The sequence below is a fragment of the Lytechinus pictus genome, chromosome 3 (genome assembly GCF_037042905.1).
Source record: "Lytechinus pictus isolate F3 Inbred chromosome 3, Lp3.0, whole genome shotgun sequence".
Classification (NCBI taxonomy): Eukaryota; Metazoa; Echinodermata; class Echinoidea; order Temnopleuroida; family Toxopneustidae; genus Lytechinus; species Lytechinus pictus.
The window spans coordinates 22,394,713-22,422,696 of record NC_087247.1 but is presented as its reverse complement, the minus strand read 5'-3'; the positions used below and the strand labels follow the sequence as shown (position 1 = coordinate 22,422,696).

Here is a 27,984-nt window from a genome sequence, read left to right as displayed (position 1 = left end):
CAGAACATATATATGAATACTAGTTGACGGATTCAAACTCTGGACAAATGTACCAAGAAGAAAGAAATGTAATAGAAACAAACAAAAATCCCTTTCTAATTCATTCACTCAAAGTAAATAGGCAAGACTCATGCATAAACATGTACATTGCAATCTCTGAAATAATAATAAAAAAGAAAAACTAATAAAATCCATGGCCTACACTATACTCTCAAACATTCAAGCACTATACCACATCTTCCCTTTATAGTCTCATTTCACATAGTAATGCATTTCTTTATCATGGAAAGAACTAACGATTTCCTGGTATTTCTCGGGTTCTCATGTAAAGAAATAGCCACTACCTTTTATAACACAAATCATTCTTTCTGGTAAAATTAACATATTTAGCCTAATACATTGAAGATTGGTTTTGTTTCTCTAATGGTGAATACGGATTAAGCTAAATACATTCTAGGTTAATATTTGAAACAATCTCATGATTTCTGATGTATGAAAAAACTATTCTTTATTACATATACATTGATGAAAGTCTACAGCACTGTGCAAAACTTTCCCTCAGTATCAAATGTTAATGTTAATCTTTTTTTTAAAATCCAGGCAGAAAAAGTAATTAATTTTTCCCTGGAATGCTCTTAGCCAAACCTCAAGGCCAAAAACGTGAAGCTGTTTCTTTTACAATAACACTTTTGATCTTTCTTTTCATAAGTCAAACAAACTCACAAAAATGACTAACTGATTCAAGTTTAAGTGTTAAGCGTTAACTTATATATTTCTTTTGATTTTCATGTTATCGAAAAGTGTAGGGCTTTCTCATTAATGCCTTATTTGTAATTATTATATCATTATGAACACTCAAATGCTAAGAAAAAAAATATTGAAATATTTCCTGTCTTTGAAATACAATCACTCTCTAATCAAACTGAGAATGTGGTGTTGGAAAGAACAATATATTTTGCATTGTTTTATCACTGATATAGCCTTGTATTTGGTACACAATGCACATTCTGTGACCCTTACAGACAAGATAAAACACACATTTTTCAATAGTACCCAATTCTATATGTTTCCAATGAAAAACACTGACCACTAGCATTCCATGCTACAGTTGATTTGACCATGTTTCATCCAACATAATTATGAAGAAGCAAATGCAAATTTGATAGTGTATATAAGGCACCAAGACATGGTATGCATGGTACATATGATATATATATGTGCTTGTCAATGATCATGCCTGCAGTCTATGAAGAGAAACCTACAAACAATAACTTCTAGCTTGGTGTTTTTTTTTTTTTCATACCACCTCATACAGCAACCGGAAAATATGGTCATTATACATCCTGAAATCCATTCATTTTAAGAAATCACTTCCACATTATGTATATTACTTCATATGAGGTGTTAATTACATTGTCAAGGCTGACACTTGGTACCAGGGGGCCATTTCATCAAGCTGCTCGTAAGTTAAGAGCAACTTTACGCACGACTGGTGAACCTTTCTTACGTGCTTAACCATCGCCAATGAATATGCCATTTAGCACAAGAAAGAATCACCAGTCGTGCGTAAAGTCATTTGTATCTTACGAACAGCTTTATGAAACACCCACCAGGTAATATACACGGTCCATTGTTCTCAAATACCATTAGCACATTAAAGCCTGTCCTTAGCTTTGGTTAAAGGGTCAGTAATGTGAACTATAATAGAGTGTCATTGAACATTACAATATTACAAAAGCATGGTAGTCAGACTAGTCACTAAATGTACTCTATACCTATTAATTAGAACCTAACTCTGGCAGTCTTTCCGGTTAGGATATCAGTTTTAATCTAGCACCCTCTCTCATCTCGTAAATGTTTTTATTTTTATTCAAAATGGTAATTTGAGCACATATTTGACATATTTGGTAATTTGATAATAGAAAGCTACTGACAACGCTTACATCATAAAATCTTCAGTCCATTCCATGCTTGAGAAGGTGTTTTATATAAACACACAAAAAAAAGCAGATATCCTATTTTCATTGAGTACCGATGGAATTGAAATCTGATCTAAATCAGTAAATACAAAATATTTTGGGGCACATGCTTTATATAATCAAGAAATGAAGTGGAATAGTGATACAAACTCTTGGATGGATTTATCAAAACTAAAGATAGGCTTAAACCTTCCTTTTCAATCCCATTTATCCAAGTAATTGGATTCAATTACCACATAACAGTGGACACTCCGCACTTCATGTGGAGTATACCAACCATGCACAGATCTGTAGATCTATGGAAACTCTTGATAAAAAGTACCAACAAATGTTGTGATGTACAGTGAGAATACACACTCTCCGCTTCCTGTGGAGTATTCCAACCATGTGCAGATCTGCAAAGGATCCATGGAATATTTTGATAAAAACTATCAAGCAAGGTTATGATGGACAAGGGGAATCTACACCATCAAGATAAGTGTTTAAACTAAAATAAAATGCATAAGAGTTCACTGAAAGGTGAGTATTTTACATCTGTGCTCACATCAATATAAAACTACAGCTAGTTTTTGCCCAAAGACTTCTTTCAAAATTCTAGACACCATACAATGAATCACCACCCAACAAAGCGGCCAGTCACATCCAACAATCTTTCTGATTCTGTCTCAATTTTAGGATATAGCTATCCGTGACTTAGTAATAAAAGAAATGTTATACGCCTTTCACAATGTAATTACAGCTTTTTGTTGAAAAACATGATAACAGATGTAGTACTAGTACATACATGTACTTAATCTTTAAAAAGTATCTAAATCATCACCACCACCATCATCAGCATCATCATCACATCATCATCACCACCAACATCAGCATCATCATCATCACTATCATCATTATCATCATCATCATCACCATTATCATTACATCTTCATATTAAATACCTATCTAAGTTCCTTTTTCTCCATACACCTTCATGTAATATAAATTAGCTTTGGAATAATATATACAAGTAGTTGATTGCAGAAATACACAAATGGACAAGAAAATGAAGTGATAGCTAACAAAAGGTCAGTTGTTGGAAATCCTCCTGTTTGTTTTCAAGGGGTCAACTGCTATCGCTACAGAATATAAATCGCAGTTCATATCTATTCACCTTGAGCACCTAAGAAGGTGGATACATGCGCTATATAAATCCTATATTATTTATTATTATTAATTGTCTAAGCTGATATGAACAGCATTCTCTACATGTATCAGAGTTTTGACAAAGTCTTTGCTTCAATATCATCCATGGCACATTCACATCACATCAATCAGTTTTCACAATCTTTTCATTTACGATTGCATTATCCACTAAAATACAGTGAAGTCTGCAAAAGTCAACCGTCCACAAGTGAAATTGCCACAGTCCAAGCAATTTTTCGGACAGGACCAAGCAGAAAAACTGACATAATATTTGTTATTTGCATCTTCTGAGTCATATTTCACCAAAGTCAAACAGGCTCTTGTGGTCCAAACAGACCTGACTTAGGAAAATTCATCTATATTTTATGACCTAACAACTTAGTTTTAACACTTTAAAGAATTGAATTACGTTGGCAATGCCTCACACATCTCTATATTTGTTTATCAAACAAGGGGCCCGTGACACAAAGATTAGCAATGATCATAGAACATTTTTCTATGATTGATTCCATTGACTACAATGTACAATCAATCATAAAAATCAAGCATACGATTAATCTCTAACCTTTGTGTTACGGGACCAAGAACTTCATTTCATAAAAGGCTGATGATCTGAAGAACATTCCAGATCTGACATCAAATTGTTCTCTGTTTCAATAACGGTACTTTCAGTATTTTCTCTTCATAAAAGGCTTGTGATTATTATGGTAACTACCATGGTAACACGGCTCAGCAGCTTCATATTGATTACCATACTCGTTTTTTCAATAAAACAGTCCCAGAATTTAAGGTATTAACAATATGAAAGATGGAGGCTGCTCATCATTTGCACACATAGTTGATTTTGACAAAACATTTACACCCACCCAATTAGAATATAAACCTGCTATTTAAGATATCCTACCAGTTCCATGACCTTTGCTCTTGCAACAATCGCTCCTAATGAAAATCCACAAATTAAGCCCACCAGAAACCAAAATTTTAAATTTTTCTCTTCAAATCCATGAAGAAGATACTCTTGATCTCTGCAATTCAGGGTTTTGACCGATAAGAATATCTCCTCCAACTATCGATTACTACAGAAGAACAAACAATCAGAATTTTTTTCTTGAAGATATTCTGGATCCTTGATGAAAGTGCCTGCTTTTTTTTTACAATGCCAAAGCTGTCAAGATACTCTTCATACACATGTGGTGAGCTTTATAAAAAAAAGTGCATATTACATGATGTGCAATGCCAACATACCGACCGGTACACGTATTAGTAAGGTGTATGGCTACAGCTTTAGGATAAACTATGTGCCCCAAACGTACAAGAATATTATCAAACTGAGAATTATTGCAGTGATAAAACAACATACATCAAATATGAAATGAATGTAAAATTCAGTAATTAAATGTCCATCAACAATACAGACCTAATTACTAGTAGTGTAACATGATTATCGTCTATTTCACGATTTCATGATTTGCGTCCATTCCAAGACATACGTATTATTATCCTCATTCTACCACGAAGTGTCCCATTCAATTACTACTGGGTTAATACAAACTATGATTTGGCATGAAAAAAGGAAACATAGCCCTAATTGACAAAATATTACTCTTTTTCTCTTGATACCCACTCACAGTCATTCTTTATAAAAAAAGAAAAGAAAAATTGGTTATTAAATATGTTTGAAAATGTTTTTAAAAAATGGAACAGAGTCTAGATTCTGGGGCCCGTTTCATAAAGGGTTACAACTGTTGTAACTTTGCCCTTATGGCAACTACCATGGCAACAGGGCTCAGGAGCCAAAGCCAATCAAAATCAAGGTTACCATGGTAGTTGTCATAATGGCAAAGTTACAACAGTTGTAACTCTGTCTGAAATGGGCCCCAGGAGGACAATTTTTTAATCCTAGTTAAGTACCAGTCTGTTACCTGGCCTTTTTGGACTTTGTTTCTATAACCCTTCCATTAATTTAAGTTTTCCAAGTTTTGAATTGTTTCCATGTTTTCATTGTTTGTTGACAAAACTGCTTATATGAAATGACATCACACTTTTATAAGTACTTTATAGATGAAAAGTATAATCATTATAAGTATGATCATTACTGCAAGTATGATCATTACTGAAAGTTCTGGTTCTCCATAACTGATAATATTTCTTTAAATCCATAGGATGTGTATGAAATGCTAAATCATTACACTTCATTACATTTCAACAGCCCTCTGCAAGAAATTCCTGAATGCAATGTGAATATATCAGTTTGGACTCTCTCTACCGGGTCAAGATGGTGCCTTTTATGAACATGTGAGAAAAGTTATGGTGTAACATTTGTTGTGCAAACAATATGCTATATTGAAGTGTTTATAATATCATATTTGGTATGTGAAGTTGCCTTATAGACAGTACTGAGATGTCAATGAATACACACGAAGGGCTTTGATGATTATCAATGATCAATGTGTGTAATATGTACAGGTGTAGTGAAAGGGCAGATGTGGATGTATGTATGACAGGTTTAACGCTCAATTCAGTCGTATGTCATAACTGGCCTTCAAACATTTATAAATAATCTCAAGTGATACCAAAAGTGCCATTAATGTTGTCAACATTAAAGCATAATAGATGACCCATTCCCCATAAGACAATCAACGGTACAAGCTATATTAATGGGTACAACAGAACAAGAACTGCAATAGATATTAACTGTTGATGCCATTCTGTAACCAGGCTTCTGGTGAATGGATGAAGCGGCCAAAGGCATCTAGAAGATCTCTTGGAAAAAGCAAGACTCTCCCTTTCTATCACTGTCACTGGGTTGCGATCCAATTAGGATGTACCAATTGTAGTTGTGCTTGGTTGTACAGTACCAATCAGTGGGACTGTCATCTTGGTCTATATCCGATCCTTCACTAAAGAGTCTTCACAGCTTCCATTTCAGTATGGCTGACCCATCAAAACCTTGTGAGGGCAGTATTGCTTCTCTCTCTCCATGGTTCATGCACTGTTCATGTTCCATCCCATGTGAGTGAGGACCGGTCGAGCAATCAGTGGCTAGGATATGCACTGGTCAAACGTTCAGTGACAGACTGCACTGGTTAAATGCTTAACAAACAGACAGTCCTGTAGTCTACATTCAATGTAGTCTGAGGAACGGTCAAGCAATCGGTGACTAGGATACGCACTGGTCAAGCGTTCAGTGACAGACTGCACTGGTTAAAATGTTCAACAGACACACCGTACCGGAGTCTACAATATAATGCAACATCTACAGTACCGGGGTCTGACACCGCCCACCGATGGAGGAGGTGTGACAGGGGCGAAGTAGGCATGGACCTTCACGTTGGGCAGCTGAGTCTGCAAATGATATAAACAAAATAAAATAATATTGAATAAAATAAGCAATGAACGAGTATGAGAAGTAACAGACAACTTTCCTGTAGTAAATCACTGTAAATCACTTTCCATTGCTTACCAGCAGGTCAATCATTGACAACTTTTGAAGTGGACAATGGAATATAATCAATGCACACTTAAAAAAAGATAAGCCTTCAAGTCTCAAAGTATGTGTTTTTGCTGTGTCTGTATTCGAGAGACATGATCAAAGCTGCTATGCTGGAGCTAGACTAATGTTTTATCTAGATTTACTTGATTTATCGTACAACAACAATCCATATATCTTATTTTATTCAAAATAATGCGTGGCTCTACTGCAAGCATTGGTTCAAAATAACACATATGATAACTTCAGAATTGTCCTCCAAAGTGCAGTGTGTAATGGCCTTTCAGACAATCACTATTGCGTGTGCTAATTTGACCCAATTCTCTCAAGAGACGGATCAAGCCGTGTTGGAGATGACACCACTTCAAGGGCTGTATTGTTTGATTTCAATAATCTGCTTTGGCTGGATCTACCCCTGCACTCAGAGCCATGCAGCATTTGTATAATGTTAACTAATAATAACTCTTCTAATGACCGGTGTGTTGGCTCAGTTGGTAGAGCGTCAGTCTCACTACCGGGAGGTCAGACCCCGGCCACGTCAGACGTTAAAGATGGGAGTTGCTGCTACCCTGATTGGCATTCAACAATTAATGGATAGAGCCTCATCGATCTGGCACTGCACACTGGCTGCCGAGCCCACAATTAACTGGGCAAAATGAATTTTTGGAGGATATCTCTTCCTGGTTCTATTTTTAATAATAAAATATGGATTTTCCTTCCTTTACTGAGCATTCGAGAGATGAAACAATAATGATGACGTACCCTCAGTCTCCTGATACCAGCCCTTGTGATGAGTTGACAATCATAGAGCTCTATCCGCTGTAACCCCTGGCAACCCATCAAGTGTTCTAGTGAAGAGTCTGTGATGAGGGGACAGTTGTCCAGCTCAATGACCTGGAGGTGTTCCGTAGAACAGCCGCTAGTACCGATATGACGAATGCCCTCATCCGTGATCAGCTCACAATGGGATAATGTCTGGTAGGAGGAAGAAAAAGGTTTAGTGATTTTTAAATGTCTGATTTCAACAGTAACTCCAATAAAATTGATGCAAGCTTGATCAAACTATTGCGTTATGTCCATTGCTCAGATTGGTATGACTTTTGCATAATAAATGAAAGCAGTGGGATGATTATCACTGGAAAGATTCATTATATATGAATAAACAGATAACTTCTCAAAGAGAAAGAACATGGCACACAATCAAAGTTTCCTTTGAAAATGTATGAGTCATTGCTTGTTTTACTGCTAGTGCATATTTTAACTGCCCGTGCACGTCTAGTTCTTGCATGCACAAGGTAATTGTGACATTAAAAAGGAAATTTTGCCCTTACAGCATGTGATGAAGAAAAATGCAACATAAAGAATGAGTGGTAATGCACTTTGTGCAGTCAAAATAATTGAGAGAGTGTAATCGCTCCACGGGCAACAGAAGAAACCTAAAAAATACAAAAGTTCCATCGCCACAAGCGCTGACTGATGATAGGGAAGCTACAATTTATTACATGATTAACTTTTGACCAATCCTGAAGCACAATTGTTAGTGTAATTGGGAAAATAATACTGTCTATGCAATATCATCAATGTGAGTGTGTTATCAAAAAGAAACTTACCAGCTTCTGCAGCATGGGACATCCTAAAGCTAGATAACTTAAAGCAGTGTCTGTAATCTATAGACAAAAATAGAGAGATGATCAAAAGTAAATTTCAAATAGTATACATCATATTGATCCAGTATTCAATTTTTCTAAAGGCCAATTATGGCCAATCTACAGGATAAAAAGATGTTAATAATCAAATCAATATCAATAAGAATAGTCAAACCCGTTTTAGGACCACCTAGCTATAAAGATCACAAATTGGTACCCTCATTCTTTTCATTTTCATGGCGCAATATAAATTCCCCCATTGAAACATGTATTAAAGGATCCTTTTGACAACATCACTTGCTTAAAAATACAACTTTTTTGTCTTCATTTGATGGTCTTTATGGACAAGTTGAACTTCATTTTTATTTACTCAGACAAAACCTATTACAAAAATTAAAAAACAGGAAATAATCAGTCATTGCGGTTAAACTGATCTATTCATGTTTTCTTTTAACATTAGTAATAGTCTGATGTTTATTGGTATAAACACCACTTTTGATGACACAATGCAATTGCACAAACAGAAAATAATTCACTTACAAGAACACATTCTTCTAGATCCATTCTTTCTAGTTCGGAACATGTCTGTATAAGAAAATAAAATATGTAAATTTTTTAGTATTATTTAATCATTTAAAGTTAAAACAAAAACATATAAAAAAGAGCAAGGCAAAAGCATTTTCTTTCCACATAATTATTTCAATTTTCTTTAAAACTTTCACAAAAATGTAAAAGAATATCAAAAGACAGAGAAAGCTGCTTTTGCAAAAATTACTTGTACAGTGTAGTTAAGATTTGTTATACTTTTCTTTCATTCTTTATGTGTCTTGTCTGGTAGTTTGTGTTAATCGAACATAAAACTCCTTAATAGAGTTGTTTTTTATATAAAAATAAAATTCATCTGTACCAACGTTTTAAACACAACTGCAAAATTCTGATAATTTATATAATGGAATTTCATTAAGATATTAAAATTTCATTGCTGTTCAATCAAACCCCATACTTACTCTTGCTAGGGCTTGGAAACCGTTGTCTGTGAATTGTGAACAACCTGACACTTCTAATGTTCTGAAGTAAGAGAGCAAAACATATGTGAATATAATAATATTGATATTTGAATAGCGTTTAAGACCAATATTGCAAAGTTAAAGTGCACTTTATACATATACAAAATGAAAAAGCATACTACATATGAATTACCAATTAATAAAATATGACATTACTTACAATCATTCAATCAAATCAGATAATACATAACTAAATAATCTAAAGTGCATACTTGTGCATTTATCAGACTTTCATACATGTAAACAAATATCACTGTAATGGTCAGTACTAACTTTATTGTGTGTCACTTAGCCTTTCCATAAAATTATAAAAACAGCTTTAATCCAAACATTAAAACCAATAGGTAGGAAGTTATTCAAAACATGCTGCAATTTCACTAAAAGGCAACTAGTTTATCAAAGATCTACAAAACTAGCAAAATTTTTATCATTTTAATCTCATTTTGAATGCTAGTATATCATACATGTAGTTGTACGATTAATCAACTAATTTTCATGAATTATTGGAAAAATACACATATTGACTGAGATAATGAATGGAAGTATTTACTTGATCTTAGGACAGTATTGACTAAATGCACTGAGAGTGTTGTCTGTAAGATGAGTACAGCCGGATACACAGAGAGATTGTAACGTTCTACAGCCCTTGGCTAATACAACCATACCATCATCACTGATCAGCTGCGAGGAATTAAATAAAAGAGAGTAAGAGGGAGATAGAGTGAGATGGAGGAACAGAGAGAAAGAGGGAGAAAGAAAGAGAGAGAGAAGGGGAAATATGATTGACAGATAAGGAGAGAGATTAAATAAGGAGAGAAAAGAAAATTTATTTTTTTAGATACACTGAGAAACAAGTTAAAAACCATAACTTTTGTGATCATTTGGACAAATGTATTTCAAACTGAATAATTACAGTATATACAAACCTTTGGAAAAAATGCTATAGAAATATATAAAACATAAAATACAAATACTATTACAAATGATATTTGCCATGATACCTTACTAAAATATAGATGTTTTGGTATCATTGCATTAAAAAAAAAGAGTAGGAAAAAAGGTGTTAGTTGTATTCTACATGGGGCCATATTAAAGCAACAAGAATAAACGTTTTTAAGCATTATGTTACAAAGCACTTTTATACAACATAAAAGTCATGACTCATATAAAATCATTGAAAAACAAATAAGGGAAAAAATCTAGAGTGTTCAGTATGGAGTGTATGACTCATTGGTAATACTTCAAAACAAAAACTAACAATCAACAGTAAAAAAGAACAAAAAAGATAAAATACTCACATATACATGTTCAATATTTTTATAAATACATGTGTACAATATAAATTTTAGCAGTTCAAAAGCCATTTTCTTATTCACAATGTAGATGTGGCATTTGTTGAACTCAAACCAAGAGTTGACTCAATGTCAAGAGGAATTGAATTCCTTTTTCTCACCAGGGGGTTTCCCCCAGTAGCCCTGGGTTCAATAATAGTTTCTAATATTAGCTTCATCTACTCTCCCACATGTACATGTACAGCTCTTTCAGCTCCACTATACTTTATGAGGTAGAGAGGACAGGAATACATTAATAACAATTCAACTGTGTTTGTTCAAAAGAGGAACTGGAATGTTCACAAATTAACATCCATCCAGGCTGACTAGGCCACAGCAGGCCTGACACATCATTTAAAATGAAGAAATTAAGGAATATTGTTTTGGTAACATAAACAAAACCAACTCCAAACTGACTGAAGATATGCTATTTGAAAAACCTTGATTGGTCTGGAGTCAATTACCTTTGACTAGTGATAAATACTCACTTCAGTTCAGTTTTATTCATAAAAGAGTTGAAGATGTACATGTACAACATTTCATGACTTTCCTATCAAATTAAGGTACTAAAACAGAACAAATTAATTAGATTTCAATTTAACAAAAAGAGAGACGGCACCATTTTCACAAGATATAAACAATATATAAACATATATATATACATATATACATATGTATATATATATATACATATATACATATATACATATATACATGTATATATATATATATACATATATATTGATGAATTGAAATGTATACTTACTACACAACCTTGGACATTTAGTGTGGTTAGATTATTACAATGGTTGCCTATGTGTGTGATACCCTCATCGGTTATCTGAAAAAGGAATAGAAAAAGTGATAAATCATCAGAGATTTTATAATTCAAAATCAATAAAAACAATCCTATACATATCAGAGACACATTAAATTTTATTATTCAATTATTTAATTTCGGAATATTACGTGATGAAAATACTTGTTTCCAATTCAAAACTGTTTTCCCCTTCTTAAAACTTTTATTGAGTCTCTTGCTTTAATTAAAACAGAGCATTGGGATGTCCGCAACCTGGGCAAAGTGGGCATTGACGCCATGTGATGTCTGCTCAGTGCGCTGAATGTCAAAGTGAAGAAATTCAAATGTATTGGTATTTTTATTTGCTTGCTGTCTTCACTACAAAGTGGGTGAAAGATTCAAATTAAGAAACGTGGAAGATAAAGAGTGAGGAAAAGGAATTTTAGGATATACATGTAAGGGAAAGGAGGTGAAAGATGGGCATATGGAATAACAGAGAGAAAGAAAAACACACATGCACACAGACAGAGACTGAATAACATACAGACAGATAGGCAGACATACACCTACATAGACATGAAATGGAGAAAATGAATTGGACAATTAACAGGGAAAAGAAAATTAACAAAAAACCCAATAAGATACGGATGTTATGATGTGCAAACTCTATTGATTACAAATGGAAATAGAGCAAGATATATTAAAGACTTCCCAAGAGACAAGAACGTAGCCAACAAATTTAAATTCCTAATTGCAAAGTCTCCCACCCCCCCCCCTCTCTGACTCTCCTCTCTATTTTTCTTTATTCAAATGGGTCAATGACTTGTCAATATTTTGTTAGACCCTGGCTAGATGCTAGCCCCAAGCCTGTGCAAAGAACCTTGAGTGAACTGAATTCTGATCAAAGTATTTTTTTACATTAATGCATGAGATGAGATCCAAGAAAATGCTTTGACATGGGTTTCTAAACCAGGAGAGTGTTTCATAAAGCATCTTATCAGTGATTTTCACTATTTGTTATAAGCTACTGAATTCCTTGCATCTGATTGGCTTAGAGCAAATTTGTGGGTAAAAACCACTGGCAAGATGCTTTCAATAGGAAACACTCCAATGGCTCTTCTCTTGAGCATAACAGAGGTTAAACCTGAACATGAAACCACAAACCAAAGTGTAATACAACCATTACATAGTGAATTCATGAACAAACAAATTCTTTTTTTTAGAAGAACTGATAGTTCGTAACTTAGATAAGGAGTGTCATATCAGAGTACCTTAAAGGAATGATTGAAAGTACAGCATGATATAGTCTTAAAAATCTAAAATTAGCTTAAAATACAAAAAGTTTCTCTGGAGAGATTGTACATGTATGGTTCAATATTATTATGAAAAATATGGTTACAACTCGTAAAAATAATGCTGTCATTTGATTGGTTGAAATGTTTTCAAAATTTTATCCATTTCATGCTGCATGTGTTTTTAATTTTTCATTGCACGACTATCATGCATTTTCAAGTTTCCATAGCACGGTGGCTCTCTGAATAAAAAGAAATCAGCAGGACTAGCAAAGACCCAATCTGGTGAGTTTAGGGGAGAGGGAGCATCCACTTTCTGCTGGATTGCACTCTTCGCTTTTGCTAATTGTGAATGGCGAAAAATATATAACTCATCGCTCATGATTTTGTTAAACCTGTAGGGCCTATTTCTAAAAATGTTACTTCAACTGCCAAACCTATCACTGTTTATGTTTAAACCTGTTTGTGAAAACCTTGATAGAGTCTTTGGAGAAAAAAATCCACCCCCCCAAAAAAAGCAAATTTATAGAATTGTTTTCAAAGTCAGAATAATACCTTTATGAAATATGAATTTCATCAGCAACTCAGTATGTACAGTATTTTCAAATAAAATGATGCAAGTAGCTTTTAGTAATGATCATGGTTAATTACATACATGTAATAAAAATCAACAGAATTGCCATTGGCTATTCTCACTCATGGAAGGTTCATGTACAATGTATGCTTATGATACCATGGGTTTAACTAGACAGAGAGTTTGAGACAAATATGATGAAATGTTGCATATATGGCACAAATGCATTTTTCAAAAGGTTACTTCAATCTGAAATTCCAAATACTGTGTTATGAATGATACATGTCTCTGCCCACTCAGATCAATACAGTAGTAGTACCTTCACACTGGTTCTCACAAACATTAAACTATAAAAGACTGGTAGATGTAATTATACTATGCATTTAATATATTGTAAGATACCGGATATACATGTATGACAATATGAAGAAATATACAGATGAAAAAAACAACGAAAAGCTTAACCAAAAAAAAAAAGGTTAGAGCGATTTGCATAATTCAAAGTTACATAAACTTTCTTTTAAAAGGTCTCAAACAATATCATAAGTCTGATACCTATTTTGAATCATAATTCACAATTTCATGAACACTTTCATTAAAAGAATGCAAACTTATTGTCTGGGATGACATTCCCTTCAAAAGTGAAAACAAACTGATTTACTAGTGCAGTCCGAGCTCGGACACGATGAGACCAGCACCAATCCAGATAAGGGATTTATCCGAATCTGGGAGACCCAATATTAAATACACACAGCTGCCTCCCCAATGGTAGCTACACATAATCTATTGTAGTGGGCATACAGTTTTCACTGCACTACCAGTGTAAATTATAGGCTTTTTTCAAGTTAGTTTTTTAACAGAAATGAAACTGATTGGTTGCCAAAACTCTTGGATAATTTACCTGCTGAACTGATTGACATACACATCGATCATACCTCAAAGAAAGAGAATGACTCAATGAAACTAAGTTTGAAAATTGGATCATCGCGGCTTCGCAAAGTCAGCAATTGTTATACTGACTGTATACAAACATGATAGATGGCATTGTCCGTATTGAGGCCTAGCGCTAGCTAGCGAGACATGTGTTGTTTTTTCCCGAAAAAAAAAAACGTAATAAAATTGTTGCACTGCACCAGGGTGCTACATAAGCACTTGCCCGATTGCCCGGGGCAAGTAAAAGTTATAGTCGGGCAAGTGTTTTGAAGTAAAGACCAAAACTACTTGCCCGAATTGGGCAAGCAAAATTCTCACAGTAGAATTACCAAAATTAGGGTTGATATGATATACCGACCCTAAATTTGGTCATGGCGGGCAAGATAAAATCACTTTGTAAAAAAAATGCAAGAACAAGGTACATCAGTTCATGTCAAAAGAGAGTAAAAAAGGTAAACGGTTTCTAAAACCATAATATTTTCTTTTGAAGAAGTAAAACCTATTTTCAAGGATTTTTTCGGAAAGTGAAATAGATTTTCGGGCAAGTATATTCCAACTATTTAAAAATTTACTTGCCCAACAGGGCAAGTTCATCTAAAAAGTTATGTAGCACCCTGCACTGCACACTGATTTACTGGAAAATTATCCTGTTTAAGTTCTTTCGGTGATTTGGGCAAGATATTTTCATAAAAAATAATGTGGTTGTAGGAAGACTATATTGGAAAATGTATGTAATCAAAGTGAGTTTGCATAGGAATTTAGATTTAAGATTGAAAGCTCATTTTCCCACATACTATATTGAAAAAAAATCTCGGCAAGTGTGCGTCCGGATAATAGAAAGATCCGGATAAGGGGAGGCTAGATAAGAGAGGTCGGAATGTAGCAAACTTGATGGACTTTCCTCTCAAAGGTTCTGTGCCATCAAAATGCAAGATGACTCCTATTGATGCACAGTGCTAAATACAACTTGTATGTTACATTTTAAAAATTCAGTTCCATGACATCTGCTCTGGCGACAAGTGCTTCACTATGACATCCACACACTAATGGAATCGCAACTTCAACCCTGGATTTAACACTATACTCTATCCTAAACCTAAACCTAAAATAAAACCCTATTGCAACCCTAACCCCAGAGTTCGACATTAGCAGTGGCCCGGGGCAACCAAAAATGAGAGTCAAGCCACCAAAATTCTGTAAAAGCCAACACATGGTGGCCCGGTCGGGCTTCCAAAGTTTTGATAAATTGTAATGTTTTCTCTTGTTTTGGGGCCACCAAATTTGCTTTGCGAGCCACCAAGAATATGATAATTGATGATTTTGATGGACCGATCGGGCCAACAAGAAAAAAAAGTTAGTGTGGAGCCTTGCTAACCCTATACCTTAGACGAAATAAAGCCAAGAGCAATTGTCGCAGGAGCAAATGCTGTGTCACCAAGAATCCACATAATGTTTCATACTGAATGAACTTACCATATGACATCCTTTGAGGATTAGAACCTTAATGTTAGAACAACCTCTGACCAGAGCTTCAATACCATTGTCACTAATTTGGTCACACCATGAAATATTGAGATGACTTAGAACATGGCAACCGTCACTACAAAGGAAGGAAGGGAAAAATAATTTATTATCAACAAAGTTCAAAAGAGGTAATTTGTTTGAATATTTGAAAATAATGATATTGATTTGGTGAACTCATCAACTTGAATTTGGAAATATATCAGTGAGAGAAATGGGGATACTGAAATAACATCCAATCCCACCTAGGGTCATGTGGTTGCCAAATAAAGGGGCTTATGAAACACTAAACAAAAATTATTGTTTATATTCAACTGGGAATGATGAAAATAATAATTACATGTAATAGAGTCATCTGAACAAGCAGTATTTTTACTTGAGTTCTACAACATGATAAAAACAAAGTAAACTGTGAAGTATTGAATCAAGAATTAGATTTCAATGCATTTCTCTCCTACTTTCAATATCAAAGTCCACAGTAAGTATCTGCTGGGACAATATAATAGCATCTACTGCACCAAGAGCTCAAATACATGCACTACAATTTACACAATATGAAAGTGAAGTCAATTAGTCTTATAATTATGACTACCATAATTTTAAAAGCTTACTAATGGATACAAAACAATTATTTTACTAGTCCAATGTATTGTATGCAGTATACTGACAAAGCAATTCAAGTTTTTCCTTTCCTCCAAAGATGACATGTTTTTTCTTTTAAATAGTAAGACCCTTTCCTGATACTTTATAGTAACGATATGGCCTGTCATTAATGAATTATAGTTCCGTGCTAATAATTTCAGTGTTTGTTTAGCTGAGCAAACAGGGTCTTACATGGCAATTTAAACGTGAAACCATGCTTGAGAGACTTGTATAATAGTGGTATGACATGCTGTTATGAGAAAATTGTAAATTCTTAGTTAGCCCCAAACTTGAAAATAAATGTTATTACATTTCCTATTATCTCTTTATATATATATATATATATATCTTTATCATTTTATTGCATCTCTATGGACTTGTGGATGTATATGACAGATAAAAGAGTGCTCTATGCTAATTGCATGTTCAAGCCAAAAAGCTTCCAATTGTTTTCTTCGTTAATTAATACTTTAAAAAAAGATTTGTAAATAAAATAAAAGAACTGACTAGAAGATTGGTTTGGTAGACATAATAGCGTGTTGGCCTTAAGATCATCATCAACATCATCATCATCATCATCATCACCACCACCACCACCACCCACATTGTTATAATCATCATGATCTTCAAATAAATCCTGCTCTCTATTCCAATGTGAGTACTTATTTGAATACATCTGAGCTGATCCTTTCATTGGTGTATTTTTACAATGTACTATTTGCCATCTACAGGTGTTGATTAAAATAACTTTTATATTCTTGGAGTCTGTTTCATTGTGATTGCAATTAAAAGCATTAGGCTGTCATAAAACATGGCACAATGATCAATCATGAAACAATGTGAACAATGAGGACCAAAACTAAATACCTTTCTAACACCTTTCCCCATCAAAGAGAAGTTTACATTTTATGGCATATTAATATGTTCAGTGAATAAAAGCTTCAATAAAAAAAATAAACCTAGTTTCATTCATAACCTCATTTAGAAGATGAAACATAAAATATCTCTCTAAAAAATTGCTGGCTATATTTGATTGATTGATGCATTCATTCATAAAGACTTACATGTCTTGTAGCATTACAACAGTTCTTTATAATTCATTTATTTTTGTTGTTGAATGGTGCAGACTCGTTTGACAAAGCGCTATCAATATTTGAGTGTAACAGTGCAAGCTATACAGTACTAGCTTTATAGCTTCAAAAGGACATGTGCCCTTTTTAAGGTCACAATCGGGTCATACTGTACTCATATTAGCCCACTGACTCCATAACAGTCAATGTTAGTGACCTTGAGGAAGCAAAACCACTCTCAAAACCGGAATCCCGGCCAAATGGATGTAGGACGCAACAAATGCGCTTGACACATTAACAAATTACAATATGTGTACATATGATGTCTGTCTGATATGCAATACACCCGAGTACCCATGCCTTTAATCAGGCATGTACATGTACTCTTTGGCTCCCATCCAATAACTTGGTAATGGCATTTTGATGCCCCGCGCACCCAGTCTGCGTCCCCGGGCACTGTGGTTCCTTACTCGCATTAACTATATATTGAAATGTGATTCGAAAACTCCATTTGTGAAATTGTACAACATTTAAAGCAAAAGTCGACATCCTGATATCCAGATAAATTGGCTGATTTTTTTTACATGTAAGATACAAATAATACAACCAAAAAATTGAATTGATACAGAAATAGGTGAAAATTAAGAATAAATGTGATTGGAAACAATAAAAGCTTTAAAAAACATTTGACAAAAGAAAAATAAGTACTGAATTGATTACTTTGGTTAACATAATCATCATTTACATTATCTAATACACATACTTGTAGATTAGAGAAATGAGAATCGGCACCTTCAAGATTTGATAATTACATGGGGGGGGGGGTCGGTATGGGGATATTTTTTCCTACTTTTCTTCATCTAAAACTATATTGTAAAATTTACAGATCTTTTGCAACTATTAAGGATGATGTTTCTTTCACATTTGAGAGCAACTTGCCCTTTGCCCCCGTGTGTGCAATTTTAAACATTCCGGGGGGGGGGGGGGGTGGTGGCATATGGTCAATGTCTTGCTGAACAAGTTAATTGATTATTAATTTAATCTTCAATATGAATCTATTTCAAGGGGCAATAACTCAACAAAAGCCACAATCATACAGTTAAACATCCAAGTGAATTTATGAATTGATATCTCTTTTTATTTTTCATTCTAAATATAATAAAAACATTGTGTATCTTTGACCTTTCATATTCAGTAACTACCATACCAAATGAGATATTCACCCTATTACACACAAACCATAAAAGGAGACAGAGATGCTTGATCTCTTCAATCAAATATTTCCAATCTGTCTCAACACCTTATTACTTGGTTCAAGTTTAGGATTTTTCTTTTGTGGAGCTTTGAAAAATATTTCAGTAAATCATACTAATGCACGGGGCCCCCTAGCCAAGAATATGATGAACTGAAGGCAAATATCACAATTGAGACACAGGAAAACTAATTATCAGCCCTTAAAAAATATTTTAAAAGCCAAAGGCAAATCTTACCATGTAATTTAATGGGGGTAAAGATTCCTTCCAAAACATAATTTAGAAGCTCATACCTGAGATACTTTAGCGCATTGTCTGTGATTGCTGTACAGGATACCATATTCAACTGGCTAAGTTTCTTGCTAAATCTGCTTAGACTCTGCGCTGTATGATCTGTAATTCGTTTACAGTCTTCTAAATTCAGTACCTCTATATTCCTGCAGTTATCTGCAAATGTGCTAAAAAAACAATGAGGGATTGAAGAAAATTGTCAAAATTAGAAAAATACAATATTTAGTTTGCAGGTACCAGTTGCGATATCTAAGAATTTTTTTTTTCATTGTTATCTACTTTAAACAAAATTCATTGGTTGTCAGTAGCAATCATGTCTTTTGCTAAATCCTGATCTAAATTCCACAAGTTCCATGCGCATTATCAAGACTTTTTATATTTAAAGGGGAAATTCCACATGATGTCAAGTTGGTTTTAATGAAGGCAAAAAATGAGAGAAAGATATACATGTAAGAGAATTCAGCGAAAATAAATCAAAGAATAACACAGTTATAGATTTTTTAAGCACCCTTGTGTCATGTGATTTAAATCAAACAAAATACTGTTTTCTCTTAGAAAATTTAAAATTATTTAATACATCATTATGTACACTATTTCCAAATGAATACTTTTATTGTAGACAATATCAGTTTTTATTAGAATCAGGCTGAAACTAATATGATTTTAATAGATAATGAAAAATCAGACAAACACAACACTGAAAATTTCATCAAAATCAGACAAGCAATTAAACAAAGTTATGACACTTCAAATATTTGCATTATTTAGTGAAACAGTTCTGTGCATGTTATCATTAATATTCAATGAGCAAACTGATGATGTCATATCCCTACATGTTTTTTGGTATTTTATTATCAGAAATTATTTATGTTTATTTGTTATTATAATTTACAAGAACTAAAAAGAACTCAATTGATATCTGATTTAATGCAAGAGACATTGGATACTGTAACTTACATACAGGGAGACATATCATACATACATGTATGAAAATTGATATAACAATGATTTCATATAATAACAAAAGAAAAAGGAAAGTGGAGATGTGACATTATCAGTCCACCTTATGAATATTCATAATGTGCATTAAACCGTTTTCACAAAATATTGCTTAAATAACTTTGTACATTGTTATCAGATTTTGGTGAAATTTTCAGCACTTTGCTTGGTGAATTTTATTCTATTTATTTAGAAATAATTATTTTCAGCAGGGAGTACCCCTTTAACATCATGATGAATTCGAGGCACTTGTGCATGCATGCTAATGTACATGTATGATGCATTAAATTGTATTAATTACTAAATTACTGAATTGAATATAATTATGATTATCTATATCATCCTACAGAATGGACTTAATCAGCTAGCTGGAAAGCTTACATATAGTATTATTTCTGCACTTGACAATGAAAATAATATAACAAACCTAGCTTTCATCAACATTATCAATAGAAAACAAAAGCATATAAAGGACCTACTTCAAGGCATCATCAGTAACACTCTTGCATCCATGTAAACTAAGGTTCTTGAGAAAGCCTCCACATCGCTTTGATATGTGCTCCACAACTGGCCCCTGAAAATTCAAAATTATCAAAATAATATGTTCAGTGAACAAGCTCATAGAACACTATCTATAATTAGACTGCATACTTATGTGTGTGTTTCCAAGGAAGGATGCCGTTAAGCCCGCGGGGGGGGGGGGGGGCATTCAAATATATTGCTGTACACGCATGACCCAAAAGAGGTGTTCAAAGGGGTGTTTTTCCAGTTTTTGGACGAGGGCCGCACGTGCATTTGTTAAGGGTATCAAAAACCCTGATCTTCAAGAAAGAGGGTGGTTTTGAAAGACTGGTCAATGGTCAATTGCGGGGTCAAACGTATTTAGGGTATGTTTTTTTTCAAAAGCTTTTTTTATAAGACTAGCCAAACGTGTTTAGGGTACTACTATGTTTTTTCCCCAAGCTTTTTCCTCGGGTTCATATACTGGCGACAACTTGTTTAGGGGCCAAAATGCGTAAATAAAGCCCGCGAAAAACTTGTTTAAGGGGTTATTTTGCATACAGAGAAAAAAATTGTTTTTAGGGGGTGTTTGGAAATAATTTGGTCACGCATGTGTACAGCAATACTTTTGACTGCCCCCCCCCCCCCCCCCGGCCGTTAAAACTACTTGTCAATGTCAGGGTTTTAACAGAAATAGTGCCAAGTATTTTCATTGTCTCAAGGCAAAATGAAATTTTCATGGCTAAAATTTGTCATGAATCAATGACATGAATGGCTTGTAATTACTATATCTGATACTCTTACAAAAGTGAAATACACTGTAGTATATACATGTACTGTATATTTTTTCCTACAATTAGACAGTCTATTCTTTACCAAATAAATGACATACAATTCCCGAGTGTAATTATGCCATTATTTATCATTTAAGAGAGAGACAAGTTACTGTAAATTTACATTGATATCTGCATATAACTATTTCCCAATAAATGTTAAGACCATAATCATTTACAGGGCAAGACAGATAATAATGTCAAGACATTACAACAGGACAGATAATCAATTCAGAGAACACTAAAAATATTCAAATTAAGGAAACATCAATATTGCGTGTAAGCACTGAAGCTGGACATAATACAGAAGTATATAATGAGATGTCATTGATGATATATTGCCTTGCAGGTGGAGATCTATTTATATGTAACTGAATCGTCTATCAATACAGACTTACTACGCTGTACATCCTGCAACAACAAAACTGTATTTGAGGCTATGGAAGTGATGGGCTACTAGTAAAGCTATTGAACATAACATTACTTCCATAAAGATATCAATAAAAACTCCAAAATGGGTAGGGAGAATTTACAACCTAATGAGGCTGAAAAAATACTTCTGTCAACATCCCATTACATTTGAAAGTAGAAGTTCGCTCTGAAATATACACATCGTAACATCTGACTTGACATACATGTATATTGAAACAAAATTATTGACACTCAAGTTAAAAAAAATCCTTAGAAGCACCTATGTCATTTGCAGAAAACCACCTCTACAAAGTTGCAGGTAAGTCATGTTGCCAAGCCATAATAAATTTATGGGGGATTATTTTCAACTTTTTTGGGCACTTCTGTGGTATCTCAGTTTCAACAACAGTTGCTCTTGTGACATCATTGTGGTTTTGTTGCACTATTTTAGCAAAGTGTGCAGGTAAAACATATTTTACAGTCTAGAGCACACATTAACTTAGTTGGGTATCCACAATTACATCACTTTGATGACATGCATCATACTGAAGTTTTTAGGTCAAGTATGACTTAGTTACAAATAATGTGCAGAAATGCATTAATTTTGACTGAAAATCACGAAGCTTTTGTTCTTGGAACTAAAAAGTGATATATTTGGAACAATATCAACAGCTGGGTACCAGCACCAGGGTCCCATAACACAAAGGTTGGTGATCAATCGTACGCCTGATTTTCACAATTAATTGTACATTGTAGTCAATGCAATCAATTATAAAAGATGTTCTATGCTGAATGCTAAGCTTTGTGTTACAGGTTCCAGATGATTTCAAATCTTCAAATCAACAGTCACACCAATGAAACCAACTTCAAATCAAGCAAGGGGGGGCACTCACATACAGAAATGCGATCCTGTTCAATAGACCGTTTTTTGCACTGCCCAGTATATCTTTAGTTCGCAAGACCCTGTATTTTACCCTTGTAGTCAGTTCCTTAGACACTCATTTCAGTGTTCTGTGAGGCACACCCCATCAATATATAATTTGAGTGCCGCCTGGCCCCCCCCCCCCCCCCCCGGCTCCAAACCAACCTAAGCTATACCACTGGAAACAATGTCAGAGATTTGGTCGATTTGGAGTCTGTTTAGTTGTTGCGACTGTGGCATAACAGAGAACACATACCATTGACTTACCTCTATATCTGTTTGGAAGTTAAATAAATCCACTTTCTGCCAGTTGCTGCCATCGAGGGCAAGGAGATTCCAGTACTGAAATATAAAAAAGATCAATAAAATATTTAAGATGAGGGTGAAATAAAAATTGAACATGAACTTCACCATAATAACAAACACAGCTTTACAGGCAGATTCTTGCTCACATTGTCACATCAAGATAAATCAAAGAGCAGACTATCATTGGCTCTTGAAACAACAAGTGGGTCTAGAGACAGGTCTAGCGAAACTTCCAATTTGCAGCACGTGGACATTGCAGTACATATAAAGTCCACTTCAGGTACTTCAGTATGCAAATTCCCACCACTTTGAATGAACATGATATTTTCACCACGAACCAAACAACCAATACCCATGTGATACATATAGGTTTTTTTTCTTTTAAAGTTGGATCAAGAATGCTCCAATTTCACCTCCTTGGTTGGATAGGTGTTCTGATGTACATGAACATACAGTAGGTTAAAAATACATAAACCAGAACCACAAGGTCCATGGTTCAATCCCACTGTAGGACTTGTGTCCTTGGTAAGATGTTTACCTATATTTGCCACTCTCCACCCAGGTGTAGCAAATGGGAACCCAGTAGGATCAAGGAATTCCTTGAGTGCTTGTGCACCCTCTCAGGGTAGCAATGCTAAAGCCAAGACAATAGTATGCAGCACTTAAAAACATTGTATTAATCATTCTATGTTGCATAATCATTCTTGACCTAGATTTATACAAACCACGTGTATTATGTACTAAGACAAAAATGATAATACAACTATAAAGACAACAAAAATAAAAACTTTAAAATAGAAATGTTGAAACTAAGAGTCAAGTATCTTTCACAAATGAAATGAAAATTGCAAGGGTTATTATTTTCAAAAGAATTTGAAAGGGAGGCAGAAATACACCACTCTAAAAACAAATGAATTATGAATCAAGGTAGTACAGCGAGGGCATTTACAGCTGACAGTGTCACATTAAACCTTTCCAGCATTTTTTTTTTTTTGGGGGGGGGATGGGGGAACTTCTTTGTTACATTTTGTAGAATACTCTTAGATTTCAGTTTAAGAATCTCATCCATATCGTATAGAATATGGTATAAACTATATGTAGATTACTTCACATTGCAGGTCAATACACAAAAAAATTCCTTTTGGTTTTTTATTTCAAGCTCAAAACTCTAGAGATGATATCACTCTATCTTGTTTGGCTATTAAAATATTCTAAAGTCACTTCTCTGTTTGGTCAAATCGATGCAGGTGCAGGGTATATTATACAAGCATCGTATACTTCACATGTAGAGCAGCATAATGCATCCCCCATTTCCAAGTATTATCAATCATGTAAAATTCAGAAGTAGCAAAAGATAGAAAGCCTCAGAAATACCACTCTCTTACACACATCAACTAAATATTCCGCGTAGGAGGATCAAGAAGGTATGAGTAGGAGATTTATGTTCAGTACTTTGAAAGGAGTAATGCTGTAGATGAGGGGATAAAAGTCAGATGACAATTATTGAAAAGAAGGTGAAGAGGATGCAGAGAAACACTGTACTGAACCCCCGGAGGGGGGGGGCCTTCACATATATTGGTGGTACGGGGACGTGCCACTTTGATGACCCCCCTTTTCAGACCTTATTTTCAGTTCTCTAGATACTTTAAATGACAAAAGTTCAGTTAAGAAGCCGCCCAGCCCCGCTCGCAAGACCCCCGTTACGAGACATCTCAGTTCCTCAGCCCTGCCAAAATTGTCAAGCGCGAGCACCGCTTCGCAACTCCCTAGTACATATAACTAGTAGCCGCTCCATGCATGCACAGCGCTATACCTCCAGTGCCGCGATCCCGTTCCATAGACCCTGTTTTCACACTGTGCAGTATATACATGTATTTAGTTCCCAAGATCCTGTACTTCACCCTTTTAGTCAGTTCCTTAGACCCCCATTTCAGGGTTTCGTGAGGCACACCCCCATCAAAAAATAATTTGAGTGCCCCCCCCCCCCCCCCCGGACTGAACCTATGGATGTCCACACGCTGTTACTGCTAAATGTACCTGTATTACATGTATTTAGTATCAACAGAAGGGAGGTAAAAGAAGTAAGGGAAAGGAGAAGAGAGATACAAGACAAGTATGGATGTGAAAGGATGCAAGAGAATTATGGATGAAAGAGCAGTCCACAGATCACATGAAGATGAATGGGCGAATATAAGAATATAGAAAAGTCAAACAAGTACTGATAGTGAAAGTGAGTAGTATAAAATGAAAATGAAAACTAGATAGAAGAGTAGCCAGTAGACCACAAGAAAAAGAATGGGCAAATATAATTAAGAGATGGATAAAAGCAAGAGACTAATATTGATGGTGAAAGAGGATAGTATGAAGGGAAAACTAGATAGATAGAAGAGTAGCCAGTAGACCACAAGAAAAGAATGGGTGATTATAAAATAGAAAATAGACAGAAATGAGACACAAGTATTGATAATGAAAGAGTATAGTATGAAAGGAAAACTATATAGAAGAGTAGCCAGTATAGCACAAAAAGAGAGTGGGAAAAGAGTGGGAAACAAGAAACAGGTACTGATAGTGAAAGGGGATAGAATGAAGGGGAAACTAGATGGAACAGCAAATGAAAGAGAATAGACAAATATACTGATAGAAGAGAGATGAGATAAATATGAAGATGACAGAATAGGAGTAGCAGGTATAAAACAAGGAGGGCAGCTAGTACCATAATAACGTTTGATGTTTAGATTACTTTTCCTTTTCTGGCAGGGGGGGGGGGGGCTTACAGGTATTTGATTAAATAATTTCAATATAAAGATAAAATCCTCAATCTTTATTTTTGGCAGGGGGGGGGGGACTTACAGGTATTTGTTTAAATAATTTCAATATAAAGATAAAATCTTCTATCTTTATTTTTCATTAAAGTTGATCTCAAATAACCAAATAACCTTACATAAAGTAATTTAGGATGCCTGATAACCATTATATGAAAGTCTAACATTGTGAGTATATGACATATTCAAAATCTTAAACTTTTAAGTAAATCACTTATAACACACACTAATATATTTCAGGGGGGGTGTCATACATGTTACATGGAGGATTTTTCTATCTTTTGATCCATACTTCTGATGTGTGCTGCATTTAAAGCTCAATTATTGATTCCACATGAAGAGGCTCAATACAGGTAGAGTCATTTCTCTGTTAGCTATTGGTTGCCTATTTAAATTTCAGAGTGGTGCATAATACGTTGTTATGAAATATCTTATAAGCCATCCAAGGACAAATTTTTGGTTAAGAATTCTACATGTGATTTCAAATTGATTAAAATGTATTAATCATCTTGTAGTTTCCCAGATTATTATCTTGCAATCGTAATAAAAATAAATACACTGACTAACCTCAGGACAAGCATCTTAATCGTATAGACCAAACTTTCATAATAAGCCAGTTGTGTACTGTGATCTAATTCATAGTGTCTGAGTAAGAATGCCCTGAACACCACTCTTGTGCACATCCGCATGCAAGCAACAACGCCCTTAGCAGCACACATGCATTGTGTAAGGGCATTTCTGCACCAACGCAGTGCATGAAAATGTTTTGCTAATGGCATTCTTGCACCGACAATATGAATTAGGTTATAATTAGCTAGATCTATTTAGATTTTAAGGATATGGACCCAGTTTATCATTATTTGGCTAAGAAAATATGATAAAACAAAAAAAATCTTTTGGTATGTACATAACATTACATCATTAGCACACAATAGAGAGTATATTTTGTGTTTGTTGAATGTTAAGAAAACCTACCTTTGATACTTGTGCACATCTACACAGGCTGACTACATCAAGATATGAAAATATCCTGAGAAAGAAAGGAAAAAGAAAAGAAATAGAAAACAATGGTTAAATAAAAGAAGATAATTACTGATATCATACTGATTTTCAACACAATCTGATTCATAGTTTAAAAGGTATAACCTTCATTTGCTCATTAAACATGATGTTAGATTAGTGTACAGGATTATTGCTAATTGCACATTATTATGATGGACATTCGTATGACTTTCACAGATAGGGATCTAGACATTGAACCAGTTCAAAGGATTTAAATGTGTATTATGTTGTTTGGTTATAATCATATACATAAAAAGACTAAATCTTTGAGCATGATTGGAGGTGATTAGGGGTATCCAGACACGGCAGACATCACTGACAAGTGTCCTTACCTGAGGTTTCCATGTAGTTGATAAATGTATTATTCATTACATGGGGGAGAAGGGGTAACGTTGTCTATTTACTCTCTGTCTATTATTGGACATGGAATTATCACCAAATTCAAATATATTATAATGTATTTGAGCTATCTTTATGGGTAGAGATATTTTATACAAATGTTTTTCTATTCCTATGACACAATTCAATCATTTTCAATGCCTTCACAAAGTTCACATGAATATATTACATGACTGTATTTGGTGGAAAACAACTTCGTTTAAGTTCATAAATAGCCCTAAAAGCAGTGGGTGTTAAAGTTTGAGTACTTGATACATTTATAAAAAGATATTTGTCAACTTACCTAAGTATATCTTCTTTGGGTAACCTTTGATTAATCATAGCCTCTTCATCTGTTCGAATCTGAAAAGAAGAAATATTACAATTTACATTTTATAATGAGGACATTCGACACTTAAAATGAAATGCAAGTCATTTCATCAGTAACCACGTTACTTCTGTTCCAACGAGGGACAAATATGCAAAAAGAAACATCAATGTGTATATGTGAGACAGGATCATATTCTGAAAAAGACAACAAAAATGTCCTTCTTTAAGGCCAAATAAAATAATTTCATGGCAACAGAGAAGGGAACAAGTCAAAACAAGTGGAATTCCTCTGGCAGTCTCGCTTGCATTACGTGATTCAATATAGCAGCAGTGCTGACTTTGAAAAC

General features: G+C 34.4%; 1 protein-coding gene across 1 annotated transcript; it reads right to left on the bottom strand.

Annotated features, from left to right (window-relative positions):
* Positions 1-1,095: 1,095 nt before the first annotated feature.
* On the bottom strand, positions 1,096-27,669 carry LOC129255782 (F-box/LRR-repeat protein 20-like). The gene is made up of 13 exons (XM_064096644.1): positions 27,612-27,669; positions 26,843-26,897; positions 23,007-23,081; positions 20,552-20,646; positions 19,076-19,240; positions 15,770-15,896; positions 11,465-11,539; positions 9,918-10,048; positions 9,308-9,368; positions 8,841-8,885; positions 8,265-8,321; positions 7,417-7,629; positions 1,096-6,509 (listed from the first exon to the last, which is right to left on the bottom strand). The coding sequence occupies exons 1-13, from the start codon at positions 27,647-27,649 to the stop codon at positions 6,402-6,404; spliced, it is 1,245 nt and encodes a 414-aa protein (XP_063952714.1). The 5' UTR covers positions 27,650-27,669; the 3' UTR covers positions 1,096-6,401.
* Positions 27,670-27,984: the final 315 nt, after the last annotated feature.

Bases quoted from the DNA above. Each gene is read 5' to 3' on its own strand.
- LOC129255782 (XM_064096644.1), bottom strand. From the start codon at position 27,649: ATGATTAATCAAAGGTTACCCAAAGAAGATATACTTAG. The intron at 9,369-9,917 runs GTAAATACTTCC...CTCTTACTTCAG, and splicing joins CAATACTGTCCTAAGATCAA to AACATTAGAAGTGTCAGGTT. The intron at 7,630-8,264 runs GTAAGTTTCTTT...TCCTCCTACCAG, and splicing joins GTCCCATGCTGCAGAAGCTG to ACATTATCCCATTGTGAGCT.